Source organism: Lygodium microphyllum, chromosome 1, assembly GCF_053477565.2.
Source record: "Lygodium microphyllum isolate KBCC chromosome 1, Lygodium_microphyllum_v1.1.10, whole genome shotgun sequence".
NCBI classification, from domain to species: Eukaryota; Viridiplantae; Streptophyta; class Polypodiopsida; order Schizaeales; family Lygodiaceae; genus Lygodium; species Lygodium microphyllum.
The window spans coordinates 102,751,902-102,771,981 of NC_141135.1; the positions used below are offsets into that span (position 1 = coordinate 102,751,902).

The 20,080-nt window shown below is 40.1% G+C and overlaps 1 protein-coding gene across 2 annotated transcripts; it reads right to left on the reverse strand.

Annotated features, from left to right (window-relative positions):
- Nucleotides 1-722: 722 nt before the first annotated feature.
- Nucleotides 723-19,285, reverse strand: LOC148041471 (alpha/beta-Hydrolases superfamily protein). Of its 2 annotated transcripts, none has more exons than XM_087688357.1 (6): nucleotides 19,011-19,285; nucleotides 18,751-18,812; nucleotides 18,381-18,516; nucleotides 18,082-18,154; nucleotides 1,563-1,607; nucleotides 723-1,271 (listed from the first exon to the last, which is right to left on the reverse strand). In XM_087688357.1, the coding sequence occupies exons 1-6, from the start codon at nucleotides 19,160-19,162 to the stop codon at nucleotides 1,050-1,052; spliced, it is 690 nt and encodes a 229-aa protein (XP_087544483.1). In that variant the 5' UTR covers nucleotides 19,163-19,285; the 3' UTR covers nucleotides 723-1,049. The 2 variants fall into 2 exon arrangements, with proteins under 2 accessions (XP_087544483.1, XP_087544473.1); XM_087688347.1 differs by having other exon boundaries at nucleotides 730-1,271; nucleotides 1,542-1,607; nucleotides 19,011-19,279.
- Nucleotides 19,286-20,080: the final 795 nt, after the last annotated feature.

The following is a 20,080-nucleotide window of genomic DNA, read 5'->3' on the forward strand; positions in this document are numbered from 1 at the left end:
CACCCATGACACTAGTTATAATCAATACTCTTACATATAAAGTTTACTATTGAATATTCTTATATGTAGAGATCTTCGTCCTCTTGTGAATATAGACTAGATTTTCTCTTTCCACTTATGTATTTCTTATTACTCCCACATTTTGAGAAAAATAAGTGCACTTGTTCACATCGTATTTTGTACTTTTTATTCACTCCCTACAAATGGCATTCTTTCTCTCTTGTTCCTTAAATAAAAACCTTATTCTTTCATATTTTTAAACATTTATTATCAAGTAATCATGACCACTTGTCATCTTTATGATTTGTTTATTTTTTAAATCCATTATCTAGTGGCTACCTTAGTGGTAAGCCACTTACTAATTAACCCATTGGCCAAGGTTGAAATCTCCCTTCTTCTACATCTATACTAAATGACTGCAAAATGTAAGAGTTGAACTAAACCTAGTCACCACACCTTCAACTTAACCAACTAAGCTCCTCCCCCCCCAAAAAAACAGATATAAGGGTTGTGAGCCTAACCTAAACACAAGCGAAAGTTCAAGTTGGTTACACCAAACAACAAATGCCCAACCCCTCCCCAAGGTGTGGGCATGCAATTTTTGAAATTAGCGAGCATGGACACAAAGTCTTTACATGAAAAAGAAACAATTGGCCAAAAAGTGCAATTTAATGTTGATTATTTTTTTGATTTGCTACAAATGTAAAAAGTACACCCTTGTCTATCACTTTACAAATTAGGCGGGGGAGACTCCTAGTCTAAAAATGGACGGAAGTTCACCTTTTCAACAGTTAAAAAGCAGATCATGTCCTCTCTAGTGTGTAAAAAACTGCCAAGCCTCTAAATAAGTACTTTGATTGGTTAACACTTACAAAGTTAACATCCACCATTTGGTGTGTATTCAACCTCACTCTTCTTTCTCCCTAGCCTAGAGAGCAGTTTAAGCTTTTATACAAAATTCCACAATCCTTTCCACTAGTCCAGTAAGTATAAAAGGATTGCTGTCAAGGAAAACACATATGTACAAAAGCAAAGGGCATGACGTGATGTCACACCTCAGGGGGTTGGAGAACTTGAGCCAGGAATGCTTGGATGCTGTCAACGGCCTCTTGCTCTATCTCATCCTGGCTTACCTTGCCCTCTTTTAGAACCTTTTTACTGACTTTAAAAGAATGGTCCCCACCATCAATGACATGCAGCTCTGTGGTGCATGTCATCTTCTTCTTTACTTCTTCAAGCTTGTTCAGTGGACACACTGTATCTTTACTTCCCTGTATTAGCATGGAAAAAAAGGAACCAAAATCAGTGCCAGAATAACTCGGCAGGTACTGCCTAACACTCCTGCATCCCATGCTTTCAACTCCATTCGACCACTGTAGCCAACAATGGAGGAGCACTAATGTGGGTATACAACTAATAGCAGTAAGTTGTGGCAGATCTCCCTGTGCCAACATACCTTTGCATCATCTTTTAGAACCCAAAACTATAAGACACCAGAAAATTAAGTTTTGCACCAACTTAATGACTAGAATGGAGAGAACCTGCACAAACATAACAGGAACCTTAAGTTGAAGAAGCGTTTCGTCTCTTAATTCTCCATTAGTTCCCTGCAAAAAACCAATAAACCATTTGCCTTCAGCAAGTAGATGAACAAAAGGCCACTACAGTATACATCATATGGAAGTCTATAAATTCTCGTAACATTTCATGATGCAGTACATTCATCACATGTAGTGATGCCACAATTCAAAAACACCCAAACTTCAAACATTTCCAACACTAAGCATGTGATACTAACAATCTTTCTCGATTGGTCAAAATTCACAGGATTGTTTCATCAATTGTTTAGTCCATCGCTAAGAAGTTTTTCATGCTATTTATCATTAGACCTACACTTCTACAACATCTTTGATCATTGAGCTCAGAGAGGGTGTTCAAAATAGGGTTTATGGTGCATCGCCACTGGCAAGCATTTGAAGGTTGACATGTATGTGTCAATGGCTCAGGTAATACACTTAACTCAGAGTCTACTTCCAGACAATTAGTACTTGGATACAAAAAGAGAACTTCTAGATAGCCATCTGCGAGGACTGCTGGAAGTGCACCATAGAATAATTAATTTGAGTATTGCTCTACTAAGTTGAAGTTTTCTGACAAGAGACATGCCAGATACTTGATTTGTTATCCTTCTGACAAGGGGCATGTGTCAGATACTGTGGTATATGGAATTCAGCAAAGTGATTAGACATAATAATTAGTATTAATTAGAGTTGGTGAGAGAGCAAGAGAACTAGCAAAAGAAATGAAGCAAAGAGATTACTCAGTATTCATAGAAGCCCTTTCTACTTACCACAAAGATACAAGCATGTAAGTCCAAAAGGACTTCCACAATCAACCACCACCTCCACACCTCTTCTTACTTTTCTGCATTATTGAGAACCACTCTGCTGAGTTCTGTCACCCATCGACTGGAGTTACTCCTCAAATTGGAAGATCCATCCAATGTATCATGTCGGTAAGTTTATAAAGCACCATGGTCCCATTCCTGCCACAACCTTAGATTAGCAGGCATAAGAGTCTGTGGATGCTGACAGGCTTTAGGAGTTGGTGGTGCCAAACAAGTATTATTTCACAGGTACAAGAAGGGCACACACCAAAAGGAAATCAAATATTTGCTCAAGTTAAAGGGTTTACCCAATGCATCACAAGCCTCTGTGCGAAGATGACCATTTGAATCTGCTTCAGGCCTACCAAGAGGCTATGCATCCAGGCGTGGCACAGTGCAGCTAGGGGAAAAATGATGGACAGGGCACCATCCATTTTAAAGTGGTCATGCGTTGATTAAGACCCTTCCCTTAGATTACGGTCATGCTTGGACTGTCCTGTTTATTGTCATACGGTGTCACATTTAAATGATTCCTATACTGCTAATCCCACTGATGTGCACATTCTGGGAGTCAGTTATACTGTGGAAACTTAGATCCATACCAAGTATGTGCATTTTTGAGAAGAGGAGGTTTGAGAGGTATAAGGACAAGTAGCCCCTCAAATTTACAAGCTTTTTCCAATTCATTTTTGGTGCACCATCCGACATTCAAAACCCACATGACCCACCCTCCTTTTAATAATGTTGTCCTCAAATGCTCCAATCCTCAATCCTTCCACTCTCTCCTTTTATAATGTTGTCCTCCAATGTTCCAATCCTATTATCCCTGATCCTTCCACTCCACTCCATTTTCACTCCACCTATGCACTCAAGGATCCCTTTTCCTTTAGGCATGTGCAACTTATAGATTTTACTCCTATCCTTATACAGGTGCAATGGTGGTGGAAATTTCTTTCACACACCTTGCATCATAGAGAGCTCAGAATGCAGGGACATCCTTCTCATGTGCATCAAGCCCCTAATCTATCTCAAATGTCACGTAGTTTGCTCCAATGTCTATGCCTACGGGCCATCTTACTTCTTTCTAGCTGCCACGTTTACTGCATCTCCATTTTCTGGTTATGTTCTTGGAGTATAATGAGCACCTCAGCGTTGCATAAAGTGCCCACCTGAACACACTCTAATGTTTTGCCTCCATGTCATTCCTGATGCCATTATGCCACTATAGCGAAGAACATGTTTAATCAATAGTTCGAACTATACTACATGATCTAATCCTATGCAACATGTGTTGGATTTGCAAGATATATGGGATCCTGTTCACACATATGAAGAGTTGAGCTGATGTAGAGTCTTATGCCCAAATTCAGTTCACATCTCCAACGTTTTGGCCTTGATCAAACCAATGGGCTGACTTGAGCAACTAGTATACTGATGGTGCTTGTGCCCAATGCATAAATCTCAGCCACGAGCTCCAAGAGTTTAAGATCTGTGGAAGGGATGATTTGACACTCAAGTTGGCAGCGTATCAGCAATTGCTTGACAAGTTCGCCACAATTAAACCCCCAAAGTTAGATGATGATCAAGTCACTCTGTTCCTTAACAAACTGCTTCCAAACCATCTCAAAGTCTCAATCAGCCACCTTTTGCAGTTCTAGAGTCTCAGCTCTTGTGTTTTGCAAGGTAGCATGGTTAAGTGCACATAGAGACCTTTTCTACCTTAGAGGATGTTCTGGTATCCACTTTCCAAAAGAGGCAACCAAGTAGGAAAAACAAAGTGATGAATGTAGTTCTCAATCAAAATGGCAGAATATTTAGGTTTTGCTAACACTACCAAAAGGTTGGCTATTTTGACGAGTGCCATTGAAAGGCCAAGAGCACTCAAACCAAATCTCAAGACTCTATTCCTCCGGAGTTCCAAGACCTCAATTCCACCACGTGAGGGCAAACTTACACCTCCTTGGCAACCAATAGGAGGTCCTACCCCTACACATGTGGCTCAACCACTTGAATCGCAAGGTGCTCACACTAATTAACGACACCTCATGGTCATGTAACCTTGTCAGAGTGCAGTGAATGAAGAAGCGTATGGACAAGACTAAAAGAAAATTAACACAAGAGAAAGGGAGAGGAAAAGAGATAGAAGAACACAAAAATCTGCAGTCAATGAATGCTCAAATGAAGAGGGGAGATATACAAGGGCTGTAGACGTATCTCCTCAAGCTGTCTCTCTCCCATCAGCACCTGAAAAGCAAGTGAGGAGGGCAAGCTGCCAACTAGGCCTAAATAGGAGGAAATAATGCAATAAAATAATGCAGTTGGCCAGCAGAAAACTGGCTAGCCTGATCAAAAAGCTGCCAACTACTACATAAATTAATAAAATAATCAGTCCTCCAGCTGCCACATGGCATCATCACCTGCTTGATAAACTGCCCATACACTGTGTTTCCTGAAGATGCCCACTAACTGTCAGGAATAATGAATAATGCCCTCCAAGAGTACCTCCGACAAAATTGACTACACCAATGGTAACCTGAAAAATGCTAGTCCAAGGGATGACTAATCGCTAACATCCCCTCTCAGATCCTAATTGCAGCATAAGGCTCAAGGATCTAGAGTGCTGTCGGAGAAGAAGCTAAGGAAGTGCCTTCGTAAACAAATCTACAAGATTATCCTCCATCTTGCAATAAACCGTACCAATGGTTTCATCCAATATCTTCTCCCAAATGAAATGGTACTAAATCTCAATGTGCTTCGACCTAGCATGAAACACAAGGTTCCGTGCCAAAGCAATTCAACTCACATTGTTGCAATGAAGTGTGGTAAGACCTATCAAGACAACCAAGCTCTCTTAGTAGCCTCTGAAGCCATACCGTCTCACATGTAGTAGAAGACACCCCTTGATACTTTGCCTCGTTGGAAGAAAGGGTAAAAAAATATCTTGTCGTTGACCTCCAGTGGTCAGCATCTATGATCCAATTTGAATCTGTCCAAGCTGTAAGAAACAAAGGGAAATCTGGAGTAGTAGCTGAATAATGAATACCAAGAGCGGGGATCCCCCTCAAGAACTACAAAATCTTCATAGCAGCCTACCAATGTACCATCTTGGGTGCACACATAAACCCTACCAACAAACCTACAAGAAAGCACAAATCGATCCAAGTCTTAAGAAGCTAAATCAATGACCCAATCAACTGCTGTCGGAACATCTGCATGGGTTGTTTCCTTCCAGTTTGGACCCATAGGAGTAGAAATGGCCTTACATCCCTCCATCACAACCATGGCCAAGAGTTCCTGCACATACTGTTGCTAGGAGATGAAAAACCCCCTTGGAGTCTGGTAAATCTCATGACCTAAAAAGATATGAAGAAGGCCCATGTCTGTCATCTCGAACACCTCGTGTAGTGCCCCCTTAGTCTCCTTGACCTTTTGGACATGGTCATCTATCAAAACAAGATCATCCACATGAAGTACAAACAATGCATGCCCTCCAATTGAGGTGTGGATATACAATTGGGGATTGAAAGAGGAGCATCAATACCCCAACTTCCATTGGAGAAACGAGTCTATCTTCTCGTTCCAAGCACATGGAGCCTATTTGAGGCCATAAAGGGCCTTCTTTAACCTGTACACTTGTCCATCTGATGAGGAAAAGCCAAGAGGCTGCTCAACATGGATCTCCTCCTTCAAATCACCATTGAGGAAGGTAAACTTCACATCAAGTTGATAAATCGGCCATCTTCTATGGTTGGCTAAGGCAAGAACAACCCTAATGGTAGCCATCCAAGTTGTAGGTGCAAAGGTGTCATGGAAATCCACCCCAAGCTGCTGTGCAAAGCCCTTTGCAACGAGCCGTGCCTTGTGCTTATCCAAAGTACTATCATTGTGATATTTGGCCTTAAAGACCCATTTCACACCAATCACCTTTTGATGAATAGACCGAGGCATAAGATTCCAAGTGTCATTCCACTCGATAGCATCCAACTACTGCTCCATAGCCGTCTTCCAAGGCTATGATTGCAAAGCCTCCCTATTCTCTGTGACACGGATCATCAAACAATAGTTAATATAAACAAGCACAGTAGCATGTGACCTAGTTCCTCTGAGACTATCACGATCCATCCTACGGTTGCCACTCCTCACGGACTCCCTCAATCCCTAAATCATGGAGTGTGTCCCGTGCCCAATGAGGACAAGACTGGATTTATCCTCTACGTTCACCATTTGCTAAATTCTCTAGAACATCCACCAACGATGACAGAGCCGAGGAAGCGGGTGGAAAAGTAATATTCTCATTTGAAGAGGAAGCGTCTCCACAAGGCACAAACTCCAAAGGTACAGTCGCCGATGCCCAACTATCTCCTAGATCTCTAAGTACGGGGTGCCCTCACCCTCCTCTCAGATTGGAACCTCAACAAACTGAACATCATGATGTTCGAAATATGGTCCACCGTGCCTTTTATATCCGCACAGGTGTAAACTACACCCTTAGCACTTGTACTTGTCATATATCTATCTCAAAAGCCTAAAAGAGATACAACTCATTTTGTACCCACACATCATGCATCTCTCTCACTCTCTACTCTCTATTGCTCTCTCTTTGCCATCGCCATCATTGACCATTGCATCTCCACTGCACATCGAGCACTTCAAATTGGTATCAAAGCTTTGATTATCGCAAGCACACTTCTCGAAGGCCGTTTGAGCTGTATCAACCTTGCCCACACAAGAAAAACAAGTCGTCTTCAACTCTAGTCAAAGGAAGTCACCCAAGTCTCAAGTGCATGTTGCAAGTCACACAAGATGTAGGTCACACGTTACCAAAAGCAATCCGCAAGCTAGATGCAAGTCGTAGGTCAAGCATCAGCTCAGGCGACTACTTTTTTTGTTGGTGCAAGTTAGCACAAGTGTTTGACAATCACGCGTCAACTTCAACAACAATTTCAAGGCTAGGCAATCATGCGCAACAGCCCGATAGTTAACGTTTTTTTAATTTAAAAATGAGTTTTTTAGGGTTCGTCCTTTGGCAAACTTTGCAGGTTGTCACACATGTGTAAGCACAGATTAATAAATCTCAAAGATTATGCATGCATTTGCTCCCGAAATTTGGGGCTTTTAATGTATGCTTAGGAATTATACTGGATTGAGTAAATTTTGTGAAATTTGCACACATTTGGATCTCAAAAATTGGAGCTTTTGCAAAATTTGTGTCAAATTTAGTCTTGATATGCACTTGTAATATAATTTCTATGCAAATTGAGCACATTGGACCTTGTGTGAATTTGGGGCTTTTACAAAATTTGTGAAATTTTAGCAAAATTGGATTGTTAAATCTACTCAAAATTTATGTCTGATGTAATTTGAGCAATTTGAGCAATTTGAGAAGAAGTTTTGGTACTTTTGACTGTGTGGTCAAATTTGTGCTCGTGGATGCATTTGGAGCAGAAATTGCAACTAAATTTTAGGTCTTTCTCATGCAATTTGATGTATTAGTCCATGGCACAGCTGCAATTACTTGTGGTGTGCTGTAGAAAGCATTTTGTGACTCTGAAAATTGACTTGCCAATCTGGAATTTCTGCAATTACTTGGTTTTTCATTGCTAGTTGGTACTTATTTTGTACCTTGGTCATTTGTGTGACCGTTGGGCTTACATTTGTTGACTTTAGAGTCATTTCTAGGCTGTAAATCATGGCTGGCAACAATGATAGCAGCAATCTTTTGCACATTAAGAAGCTTGAGGGTACACACAACTTTGCTATATGGCAGAAGCAATGCTATAATGTCTTGGTGTAGAAGAAACATGTGAAGCCCATAAAGAAAAAAGGGGTAAAACCAACAACCATGAATCAAGATGAGTGGGGTGAGTTAGATGAGCTTGCATGCTCTACCGTAGAGCTTTCAATATCGGACACTTTGCCACTTAACATAAAGAAATTGAAATCTACTTATGATATGTGCCAAAGACTTGAGGAGATATATGCTCAAAAAAGTGCAACAAGAAAGATTTATTGGTTGAAATTTTTTATGGACCTTCATACGAAGAAAGATACACCTATGTCTGTACATTTGAATGAGTTTAACTCTATTTTCAACCAGCCAATTGCTTTGGAGTTCAACATTGATAAGGAGTTCAAGGCAACATTTTTGTTATGCCCTTCGCTTGAAAGTTGGGACACTTTTAAAACAACAATGAGTAACTCCAATGCCATGCTGTTATATTTAGATGTGAAGAGTTCTTAACTCACGGAAGAGCTAAATAGGCAAAATAATTCAGCAAGCAAGTCTTCCAATGCACTGCATATAGAGGCAGATCTTAGGGCAAGTCTGAAAACAAAGCACGCAGCAAGTCTTGTGGAAAAGATGTAGGGTGCCACCATTGTGGCAAGAGAGGGCACTTCAAGCAAGATCACTTTAAGTGGAAGAAAGAGAAAAACAAGGACAAAAGCACTAATGATAGCAAAGATGAAAAAAAAAGACAACCAACAACAAAGAAGAGGAGTGTGAAGATAGAGAATATCAATGTAGTCAATCATAAAAGTGGTAGTGGTAATCATCTACTCTTTGCTTCTTCTTTTAGTGCATGGTCATTGATTGCAAATTTTGATGATGACATGTACACTTGGATTCTTGATTCAAGTGCCGCATTCCATGTGACACCGCACCGTAAGTGGCTTTCTGACTACAATGGTGGTAGACATGGTATTGTCCACTTAGGAGACAACTATACATGTGGCATTGCAAGGATTGGTAGTGTGTAGTTGGCATTTCAACATGGTCCAGTGTTCACCTTGCATAATGTGAGGCATGTACCCTAGCCCAAGAAAAGCTTGATAAGCACAAGGTCCTAGATGATGAAGCCTATCACACCACTTTTGGGATGGGAAATGAAAGATATGTAGGGGATCTAGGATTGTTGCTAAAGGCTCTAAGAGTGACACTCAGTACTCATTACATATATCTAGTGTGCGTGACCATGTTGTTGCCATAACCAAGCAACCAAGTGTGTCTTTGTAGAATGGCCAGTTGGGACACATGAGTCAAACTAAAATGAAAGTGCTTTTCTCGTTTGGGTTATTTGCCGTGTTTGAGGTATGCTGACTTTGACCATCGTGATCATTGTATATTTGGTAAGCATATTGGACATGTCTCGATCCACAATTAAGAATCCAAAGGAATCCCCGTCAAACTTAACCAAGACGCTAAGAGTACAAATCTTGTGTATCGAAAGCAAATGGTAATCCAAGCCTGGCACATAAAGCACCTTTGAAGTATAAGCACCACCCTACCCATCTGGAATAAGTTGCATATTACCCCTCCTTTGAACAAGGATAAAATAGCTATCACCGGTGAAAATATGTGCATGCGAAGGCCACAAATGTGAACACTTACTACAAAAGAAGTCGTGTGATGAGAGGCACCACTATCAATAATCCACTCACGAGAGTGGGGCTGTCAACACAACACCAAAAGCCCTAGGGATCAATGCCTCAATCACCTCCAAGTGGAGGAAGTTAACTAATGACCGAGCAGCCATAGCTTTTGAATCCTTTGACAACTTCTGCTTCTCCTTGTTCTTCTTCTCCTTGTCAGTGCAATCCTTTTTCCAGTGACTTGTCTTGCCACAAATGTAACAAGTGGAATCATTCTGTCTATCCTTCTTCGATTTGGTCTCCTTTTTTTGTTGTCCTTTTTCTTCTGAGAAGATTGACCTGTCAATGCCTCACATTTGAAAGCATTCTGTCCTTTCAATTGCTCCTCCACGTCCAAAACCATAGGAACCAACTCTTCCCAATTAAGAGTCTCTAACCATGCTAAAGCAATCAAGGGGGAGTAAAAATGCAATGAATTAGGGTGGTAACTAAGAAAAGAGTTATCGCCATGTCCTCCGAGGTAATCACCTTCCCTGCACTTTGGACTTGCATCTGCAATTGCCAAAGCTTATTGACATACTAACACATAGATAAAGACTTGTTAGTACTCAAACCAACTCTTCCCAATTAAAAGTCTCTGTGACCACGCTAAAGCAATCAAGGGGGAGTAAAATGCACTGAATTAGGGTGGTAACTAAGAAAAGAGTTATTACCATGTCCTCCGAGGTAATCGCCTTCCCTGCACTTTGGACTTGCATCTGCAATTGCCAAAGTTTATTGACATATTCCCGCATAGATGAAGACTTGTTAGGACTCAAAGTCCTCATCTAAACGTCCAGAGACACCCGCTTCATCACGGTCATCCGATTATACATTTGATCAAGCTCTAACCATATGTCAAGAGCCACGGTTAAGTGCTCGATATGAGCAATGATTGCTAGAGAGAGAAAGAGAGAGAGAGAGAGAGAGAGAGAGGGGGGGGAAAGAATGGATGCAAGCATTCAATGTATCCCAATGCGCTTGTACCTTTATCTGCAATTGCCAAAGTTTATTGACATACTCCCGCATAGATGAAGACTTGTTAGGACTCAAAGTCCTCATCTAAACGTCCAGAGACACCCGCTTCATCATGGTCATCCGATTATACATTTGATCAAGCTCTAACCATATGTCAAGAGCCACGGTCAAGTGCTCGATATGAGCAATGATTGCTAGAGAGAGAGAGAGAGAGAGAGAGAGAGAGAGAGAGAGAGAGGGGGGGGGAAAGAATGGATGCAAGCATTCAATTTATCCCAATGCGCTTGTACCTTTATCAGCTCGAATTTCTCATCTGAAGAAAGCTTGGAGGCATCACAAGCTATAGGACGGTCTATTGCCTTCGTCAAGAGCTCTACCAAATCATAAGGCTCCAAGATGGCAAGCCATTACACACCATATGCGGTACTTCTCCCCATCAAGCTTTTGATCTAAAGAAAGAGTGAGTAACAAGAGGATCTTATGGTCCATAATAGCCTGAAACTGCGCGTCAATTTCGGTCGATATTGTAAATAGAATGACTTGCACAAAAAGAAGGGCAACACCCTCTGACTCCACGTAAGGTGCCAGTGCCTGCTAGGGCTTCCTTCGCTCATCCTCAAAGAGTTTCACCAACCTGAGGCAATGAAAACTCCAAATTTGCAGCAAAAGGCTGAAAACACAACCTTTCCTCCTTCACGAACAGCAAGGACTTACAAAAAACTTCACTCCTTCATACACAACCTGTTCACCGCAACCTCCAAAGGCTGAAAACTCAAACTTTAGTTGCAAAGAATCCTCCCAATCAAGTCTGCCTATGATCAATCAACCCTTCTATAATGCTTTGATACGATGTCGCACTCACAAGGATTTGATTATTGTAGTTATTTATTTATCTCCCATACAAGATCATTTTGCACAAGGACACTTTTTGAGGCTTAAGCACGTGAGCACTTCCCCTATGAGAACATTGCTCAAGTAAAACCCACTTCACATATGTTCCAAGACTTGCATCACCCCTCATATTGCAATGTGTTTAGCAAATCAAGCACTAGAGACTAGCAGCAAGATTGGGCACTCACCCAAGTGAAAACACTTGCATCATCTAAAGCATATCTTCCTTTTATCTCTTCAAAGTGGTCAACTTGAATCTACATACATAGCACTTGACTCATCACAACACTAGCAACATTGCTTTGTCAATGACCGCCATGAGGGTGGTCGTGCACCATGATTTCAATTTGTAGAACTCAAAAACCATATTATTTCCCAAAGAAAGGACCCATAAAATCACTTGCCCTACTCAAAAGAAGATATCCACTGTTCTTTGTTAGCACATATGTCAATTCAAGGTTGAATCTGTGCATGTGATTTAGTGGGCTAGGGCACCAATTTACTTCCTAGATTATTTAGGCATTTTATTTTGCCTGATTTGATGTGTATTGGCATTTATTGCAGCCAATCAACCTACAATAATCTAGGCATTTTATTTTGCTTGATTTGATGTGTATTGGCATTTATTGCAGCCAGTCAACTAGCATTAAATGTTGGCCGACCTATCATTTTCATGTGACACTTTTTTTGCCTATATTAGTCAGTTTGTCTCCTTAGTCATTCATCTATCATCACTTCTAGCAAACTTGGTGGAGAGAGGAGTTGTTGCCAGTGCCTTCATAGCCAATGACTCACATTGGTTTTGTATTGTCTCATGTCTTCTAAAGCATCGATCCTTTGGGATGGGACTATTTAGATAAGGGACACCATTATGCTTTCTCTCCTCTTGGGCACCCCCAAAAGAATATTGAATCATTTTTTTCTCAATAAACTAGTAGCACAAATCCTATTCTCTTGCTACCAATCCCTACCATCACCTACCTTTTCAAACTCTCTACCTTCTCCAAAATTGATTGAACAAAGGCACCACTAGTCTAGGAGTGCCACCTTGATTGCTCCCATCACTAGTCCTCCATGTCATCGTATTGTTATATTTTGGGCATCCCATTGTTGTATGACCTTCCTACCACATCATCAAACATCCACCGAGCTGCCATCATGCTATTGTCTTGGAGGTCTTTCTTATTGTTGTTTTTGTTGTTGTCGTTGTTTCTACCACATCAAATACAACTACGTTTAGGTCTACATCGACAACTTTCTTAGTTTGTCAACATTATCATCATTCTCCAATGTCAAGTGGCAAAATCCAAATTGCTATTGCATTTTGGGATCCATCTCAACTATGGCACTGTTGTGCTAAGAAATGCACTTAGCTACTTAAACAGCCCCAAAACATGCTTATTTTAGGCTTATTTTAACCAAAACCCTAAAATGGGGAGTGGATCGAGAGAGTTAAGTGGGAGAGGATCTAGAACCCTAATTTTCTATAAATAGGCAGCCAAACCTCCACTCTTGTTCAATCTCGTTTTTGCAAATTTCAAGTGTTTTAGCTTGCTGCCCACACCCCGTTCACGAAGGACATCTCAACCGAAGCTGTCCATTGCTGTCTCCATCAATTGGCACTTGATTTCTAGCCCTCTTTACACAGTTTGGAGCTGATTCCAGCCAAGCGACTGCTGTTCCTATATGCAAACTGCTACTGTATAGCCTGCCTACGTTTTTAGTCTTTCTCTCTCTTGCAAGCTGTCTTGCCTGCGTTTTTAGTCTCTCTCACCTACTGCCTATGTTTTTAGTCTTTCTCTCTCCTGCAAGTTGTCCTGCCTACGTTTTTAGTCTTTCTCTCACCTGCTGCCTGCGTTTTTAATCTTGCATTTTTAATCTTTCTCTCTCTTCACTGCTCTCTGCATCAAACCCAACTTCTCATTGCTACGTTTGCTAGTGTTCGACATCCGGAGGCTGCCTTGCTGCGATTCAGGATCCGTTCAAAGTACGACACACTCTCCAATTCATTAACCCTACCTTGATCCTTGAGATACAGGAGTTCGAGGTTCAATATTCATTCACTGCATAGTGTATTTGCTACATGAGCATCGTATTATTCAGTAGTTATATCACTTCATTTATTTGTTGTGTTCATTGTCTCTGAGTTACCCTAACCCTAACTGTGTTCTTTTATAAGTATGTGCTTTGTCGTATGGTTTCCATTTATGTTTTTGTGTTAGGGAATTTCTTTACAAGCACACTCTCAAAGTTGTCCTCAACATCTTTGACATTTTCAACTAACAATCAACCTTGATCCTCAAATCACAAAGGCCCATGGCTTCTTTGTGCATATTTCTCATTTCTATACACCCTTCTTCCCATGAGCATTTGTCAAATTGTATTCTATCTTTAGAGTATATCCTATGCTTACTCTGTTACCTTAGTATTTTCCTGCAACCCTAGCATTTGTATTCCCGTCTTGCATGACACCTTGGTTGGGTGCTTGGAAGGATGAAAATTCATTTGCCAACGATTACCTCACCAATCTTCTCTAACAGCCTCAAAGAAGTGATCTTATGCTAAGGTTCCTATTAAGAGCTTGAAACATCCATATGGAGGCCAACTTTTCGAGTCACGATTCACTAGCCCAAAAAAAACATAAGAATAATAAACAAAAACAAAAACAAAAAAAGCCCAAATAAAAAAGACCAAGATCCTTAAGGAGTTCTCCATTGTCTTTGTGATAATGGTAAGGTTCAACGCAAACTTTCAAGATACTTTTAGTCTAATGTCTTGGTCTACAACTCTTGGCAACTCAAAAGACATCCACCACCATTGCAATCCCAGCAAGCCCTTGAGCAATCCTTAGTGACACCCATGGTCCGACACCTTGGTCTCTTAGAGGTGGGATCCTTTGGAGCAAAGAGTCTACTTCTTAGTAGTCATCTCCCTTTAGATTCCATTTTGGACTTGAGAACAAATACCAAGCTACCATATGATTAACCTAAAAGTTGATCTAAAATTAAAGGCTAATTTCTTTCAACTCTCATACAACCCCAAAACAATTTCTAGATAAAACTTGTTCAACCTTTGAAACTCAAGACTCGAGGGTTTTTAACAAGAAATTTTAGCTCAAAAGGTTGTATAATTGGGGATCAAGGGTAAAATTGTTCTTCCATCCCATTATACTTATCATCAACTCTTAACTTTCATTACCCTTGCCACATCATCATAGCCATTTGCCATCACCTAAATCACACCCTTTACAATTGCTTTCAACATCCATTGCCCTTGCCATTTCAGCCTATTATCACTTGATTTCGGCCTTCAACAGCACCTACCCCACCTCATCATTATCAACACTCAGCTAGCAACCTATTTGTTACTATTGACATCATCTCTTGTAGCTAGCAATATCACCAAGTTATTGGCAATAGCTTTGCATGCTGCATATTCGGCTCACAATCTACTTTTAGTCTTCTACCTTTCAAAGCAACCTGATAGCTACGTTTCTTTTGTTGTCCAAACACTTGTGTTGCTACATCCACAAGGCTGCATTGTTGATTCAACCTTCATATACATCAAAGGACTACTACATCTTGCTCCTATTGCTCTCCTCAAATTGAACACACCCCACACAACCTAAGCTCCTACATTTGGTTTTCCATGATGCCATCATTGCTACCATGACAACCTACATCAAATCTCACTTTGCTCTAATTTTTTTCAATCCTCTCCCACAAGAGACAATAGCTATTGGACAACCTTCCACTCCAACATTCCTTGTATCACATTGCTTACATTGTTTGTTCATTGAATTTTCATTTTCGCATTTGTTTTTCATTTCTCCATTTGTGATTTTTAAGTTCATTTGTCGGTCATATATGTACCCTCTATAAATTCTATGCAAAGCCAAGTGCATCCTATCAAACCATCCACATATGTTTATAACCAATTGACCTCCAATACTATACACGCAAACTATGCAACCCTCCATCACATCATAGCTCTTGAGTATTCACACCTATGCTCAATGTTCTCAATCCAATATCACTATTGAAGCTTATTGAACCATGTAGACAAACTATGCAAACTATATAAACAAACTATTCGCTACTATATAAACAAACTATGTAACCCTTCATCCCTTCATAGCTCTTGAGTATTCACACCTACACTCAATGTCCTCAATCCAACATCTATCCAAATCACTATCAAAGCTTACTAAAAATTATAGGAGTGCATGGGTGGACAATCATCATCCATCAATTGTAATAGATTTAGTATAGCTAAATTATATGCTCTCTTCTATTCCCTCTCTTATACTTGTATTTCCTTAATCTTTTATTGTGACATATTTTCTTTAACATTTATGATGCAATTTAAAGTTTTATCTATAAATGCAACACAGATGGATCAAACATCCATGAAGGCTTTTCCTTGAAATCATTTAACTTCATAGAGGAACTTTTCAACTAAGAACAAGTAAACAAAAGTCATAGGGCTAACAAGTCCAATAAAAAGATAGATGGTAAAGATTATACGTGTGCCTGGACAATCATCATCCATCAATTGTAATAGATTTAGTATAGCTAAATTATATGCTCTCTTCTATTCCCTCTCTTATACTTGTATTTCCTTAATCTTTTACTGTGACATATTTTCTTTAACATTTATGATGCAATTTAAAGTTTTATCTATAAATGCAACACAGATGGATCAAACATCCATGCAGGCTTTTTCTTGAAATCATTTAACTTCATAGAGGAACTTTTCAACTAAGAACAAGTAAACAAAAGTCATAAGGCTAACAAGTCCAATAAAAAGATAGATGGTAAAGATTATACGTGTGTCTATTTACTTCAATACATTTTTCTTTTCAATTAAAAGAAGTTAGTAAGAATGGTCAATTTAGAGTTGACCATTGGTGAGTAGTCACAAGTCGTGGCACCCCCATGCCATGGATTGGAACAAAGATAGTGTACACTTTCACCTATATGACTTGATTGATTGCTTGTTGACAACCTATGCAAAAAGGATTAACAACTTGGAATGTGGGCTAGATACTTTAAAATAGACCATTCCACTCAATAAGTTTGTCCAATATGCATATATCAACTGTTTATAAATTGGAAGTTCAACTTACGAACCTCTCTTCAAAGAAATCTTAGATTTAAATTCTAATGGTGTTTTCATGTTATTCTCTACAAGAGACCTTGATGTAAATGAATACAATAATTGACTATAATGCATCTTGTAAGGCAAAAATTATCATCCTTTGGTACAAAGATTCACTTGATTGAAGCAATACACATAGACAATTTGTCAAAAAGTATCGTATAGCTCTCTTTGTCAAGATACACTAAGTTTGCAAAGAAAACACTCAAGAATGTACAAACAACTAACACGAAAAAGCAAGAAGGTAATGAATGAATGAAGAAATGTGATACAGATATAGGAAGCTTAAGGAGCAAACACTATCCAACAATCACTGTCTCCCATAGTAGCAAACTAAGGGAGAGTATTGAAGAGTGTTGCCCTCCGACAGTGGATCCCAAGTGCAACAAAACTACCAATGATGATGTCAATATAATATACTAGAGTTGAGAGTGACAATAATACAATAGCCATGGTCTAGTGAATGCAATAAATGATTTCATAGAGCAACCAGCAACCAAAATGCAACCACCTCAAGCAAAATTAGAAGGCAATTGCTGCAGATGAGGATGTTAATGCTATATAGTAGCTTGGAACCAAAATTCAACCTCTAGGGTGGATGACTTACAACAATAGTTGAATTATGTAGGTGAGAGCTGAAGCAAAAAACATAGGTTGTATGAGACCACCAAAAGCTGCACAGAACAACCTAGTGCTGGCAACAGCAGCAAGAACTCCTCTGGCAAGCTGGGTGGCATTTGAATAAGCTGGGCAACATCTTCTAGAAGTTGACAATAGTCCAGCAAGGCCATATCAATTGGCAGCAAAGGGGGGCCGAGCTTCCTTTTCTTCATGATGTAACATTAATTGTATCACCATTTGGTGATAAAATATCCAAAATTGACAGGTTTCATGTAAATTATACGGTCTTAAAAGACACATCTCTAGTTTACACTACAGCCTTGCAGCTTCGTTCATTATGAGGTAACATGATGTTTATGACTGGAAAAGTAACATCATCACTCATTGTGGTGATTTTTGAGATAATCAATGCTACATAGCTGTAACTTTGCATTTTGCAAGACACCGTACTGTTTTGCATAGAAAATTTGCAATCCTGGACCCCTCCTATGGTTCACATCTCAACATAGTTGGTGTAAGCAGGCATAAAAGTGACCATCAAAGTCAAATGCAAAAGCAGCCATCATACACTGATGCACTAAAGTGCCATTTGCAATTACATGAGATCTTTAAGGGGAAAAAAAGGATCTACTAACCTTTAATGGATAACCTAGACATATTACAGCAGAAATGTCCACCTCTCCTGTCCCAGCCACCATGCAACTTACCCTATCATTCGTGAATCACAAAGATACAACAGTCACATAGTGAATGGCAAAGTATGTTAAAATCAAAATGTTTAAAATACGATGAGACAATCCCAATACAAGCTACATAAGCTTTAGATGGTTGTTTGTCTTACGCAAAATCAGTTGTTCTTAAGTACCTAAGCTTTAGATGGTTAAATTGATGCAAAATCAGTTCTTCTTGAGTATAATAAGCAAAAGAGACATGCCTTGATCCCATTGACTTGCCCACCAACACCAAAGGGTGCCCTGGATATTTAGACTGAGCCTTCTTGATCTCCTCCATGTGTGGCTCAATCAGCTTTTCAGCTTTGGGAGGTGCTCCTTTTTTTCCACCAGCACAATCTGATGTAAGCCATTTGAAATTTACAGTTAATGACTGCTTGAGAGGATACTTTCGAAAACATGCAATCTAAACTCAAAACCTTTTCAAAAACCGGCAAGGGCATATGCTCTTTTCTCAGTCTGCTCAAAACAAAATATACCATAGTTTGCAAGTTCTTTACCTTGCAGTATTGTTGATTAATTAATCTCGCAGTATTTTTGGTTAGCTAATGGTAGTTTTGGGACAGAACGTACAAGGGTAGTCGAATGTCACGACTTGTACTGCATGTGTTGCAGATGAGAGAAGCTTTTTCCACCTGCCAAGTAAAAGTAGCGAGCAAAAGGCACACACTCTCTCTATCTCTCTCTCTCTTTTTTTCGTCTCTCTCTCTCTCTCTCTCTCTCTCTCTCTCTCTCTCTCTCTCTCTCTCTCTCTCTCTGTGTGTGTGTGTGTGTGTGTGTGTGAGAGAGAGAGAGAGAGAGAGACAGAGAGAAACAAATGCAAAGTACATTACCTGACCATCCAGTCCGAAGAGGAGGGAGCACCAGCTCCATGCGCAAAGACGATGAGAGGAGAAGAGGTATTCTCGTCCTTCTGCTTCTTCTCCTCCTGCTGCTGCTGTTCTTTTGTCTTGCGCGCGCGCTTGGAAGCAGGAACGCTCGACATTTTCCCAAAACTCGAAGCACTCCCTCGCCACCTTTTGCCGTATAGTTCAGAGCTGCAAGTAACTTCTCAAACAAGGTCCTCAAAGAATGAGAGGGAAATATAAGCAATCTATGATGATCAGACGGAAATTTTAAGTAAGCCTAGGATAAAGGTACCACTACTACGACTTTGCAAAAACAAGGGTCAATTTTGATGCTCTTTCACTCAGCAATCTAAGTCAACAGCCCAGAATAAAGGTACCACTGTTACGACTTTGCATCTTCTAAACTACCAAAACAAGGGTCAATTTTGATGCTCTTTCACTGAGCAATGGCTACAATTGCTCCATCATCATGGATTTCCAAAAAAAAAAGGGGTCGATCTTGTTATCTTTCATTAGGCAATGGCTACCAATTTAATATTTTGCGTTGTGCAAAAAGCACACGTTCAAATGATGCACACTAGAGAAAGTAGATGCCCCAATTGCTTGGTTTAGTGACTATGAGGTGGGAAACTCGCCATTTAAACTAAGAGCTTGGTGATACGTGGCATGGCAGCTAGCAAGACAGTACCATGTCTGCTGGTTTGCCCTTTCTATAGGTAGGAGAAAGGGATCCCTGGGTCCTCCAACCCCCTTTTTTTGGCTCCTAGAGCATGAAGGTAGAGAAGTCAGGAACCAATGATGGAAACAACCTCATATGCAAAGCAAGTTGAGCGACCCTTGTATGATGCTAGAATGGTGTTTAAAGCAATGGTAGGCAACTCCAATGGGATCTGTGCAACTAGAATGAAAGCATTGGGAGAAGGAAAGGAAACACACAAGGCACATAAGTATGTGGACTATGCAAGTTGTAGGGTCTTTATGTACTTCATGGGCAAAATACCATCTCAAGAGGAGTTTCCCAGATGGTTGCTTTGAGCCGTCCTAGACACCATCGT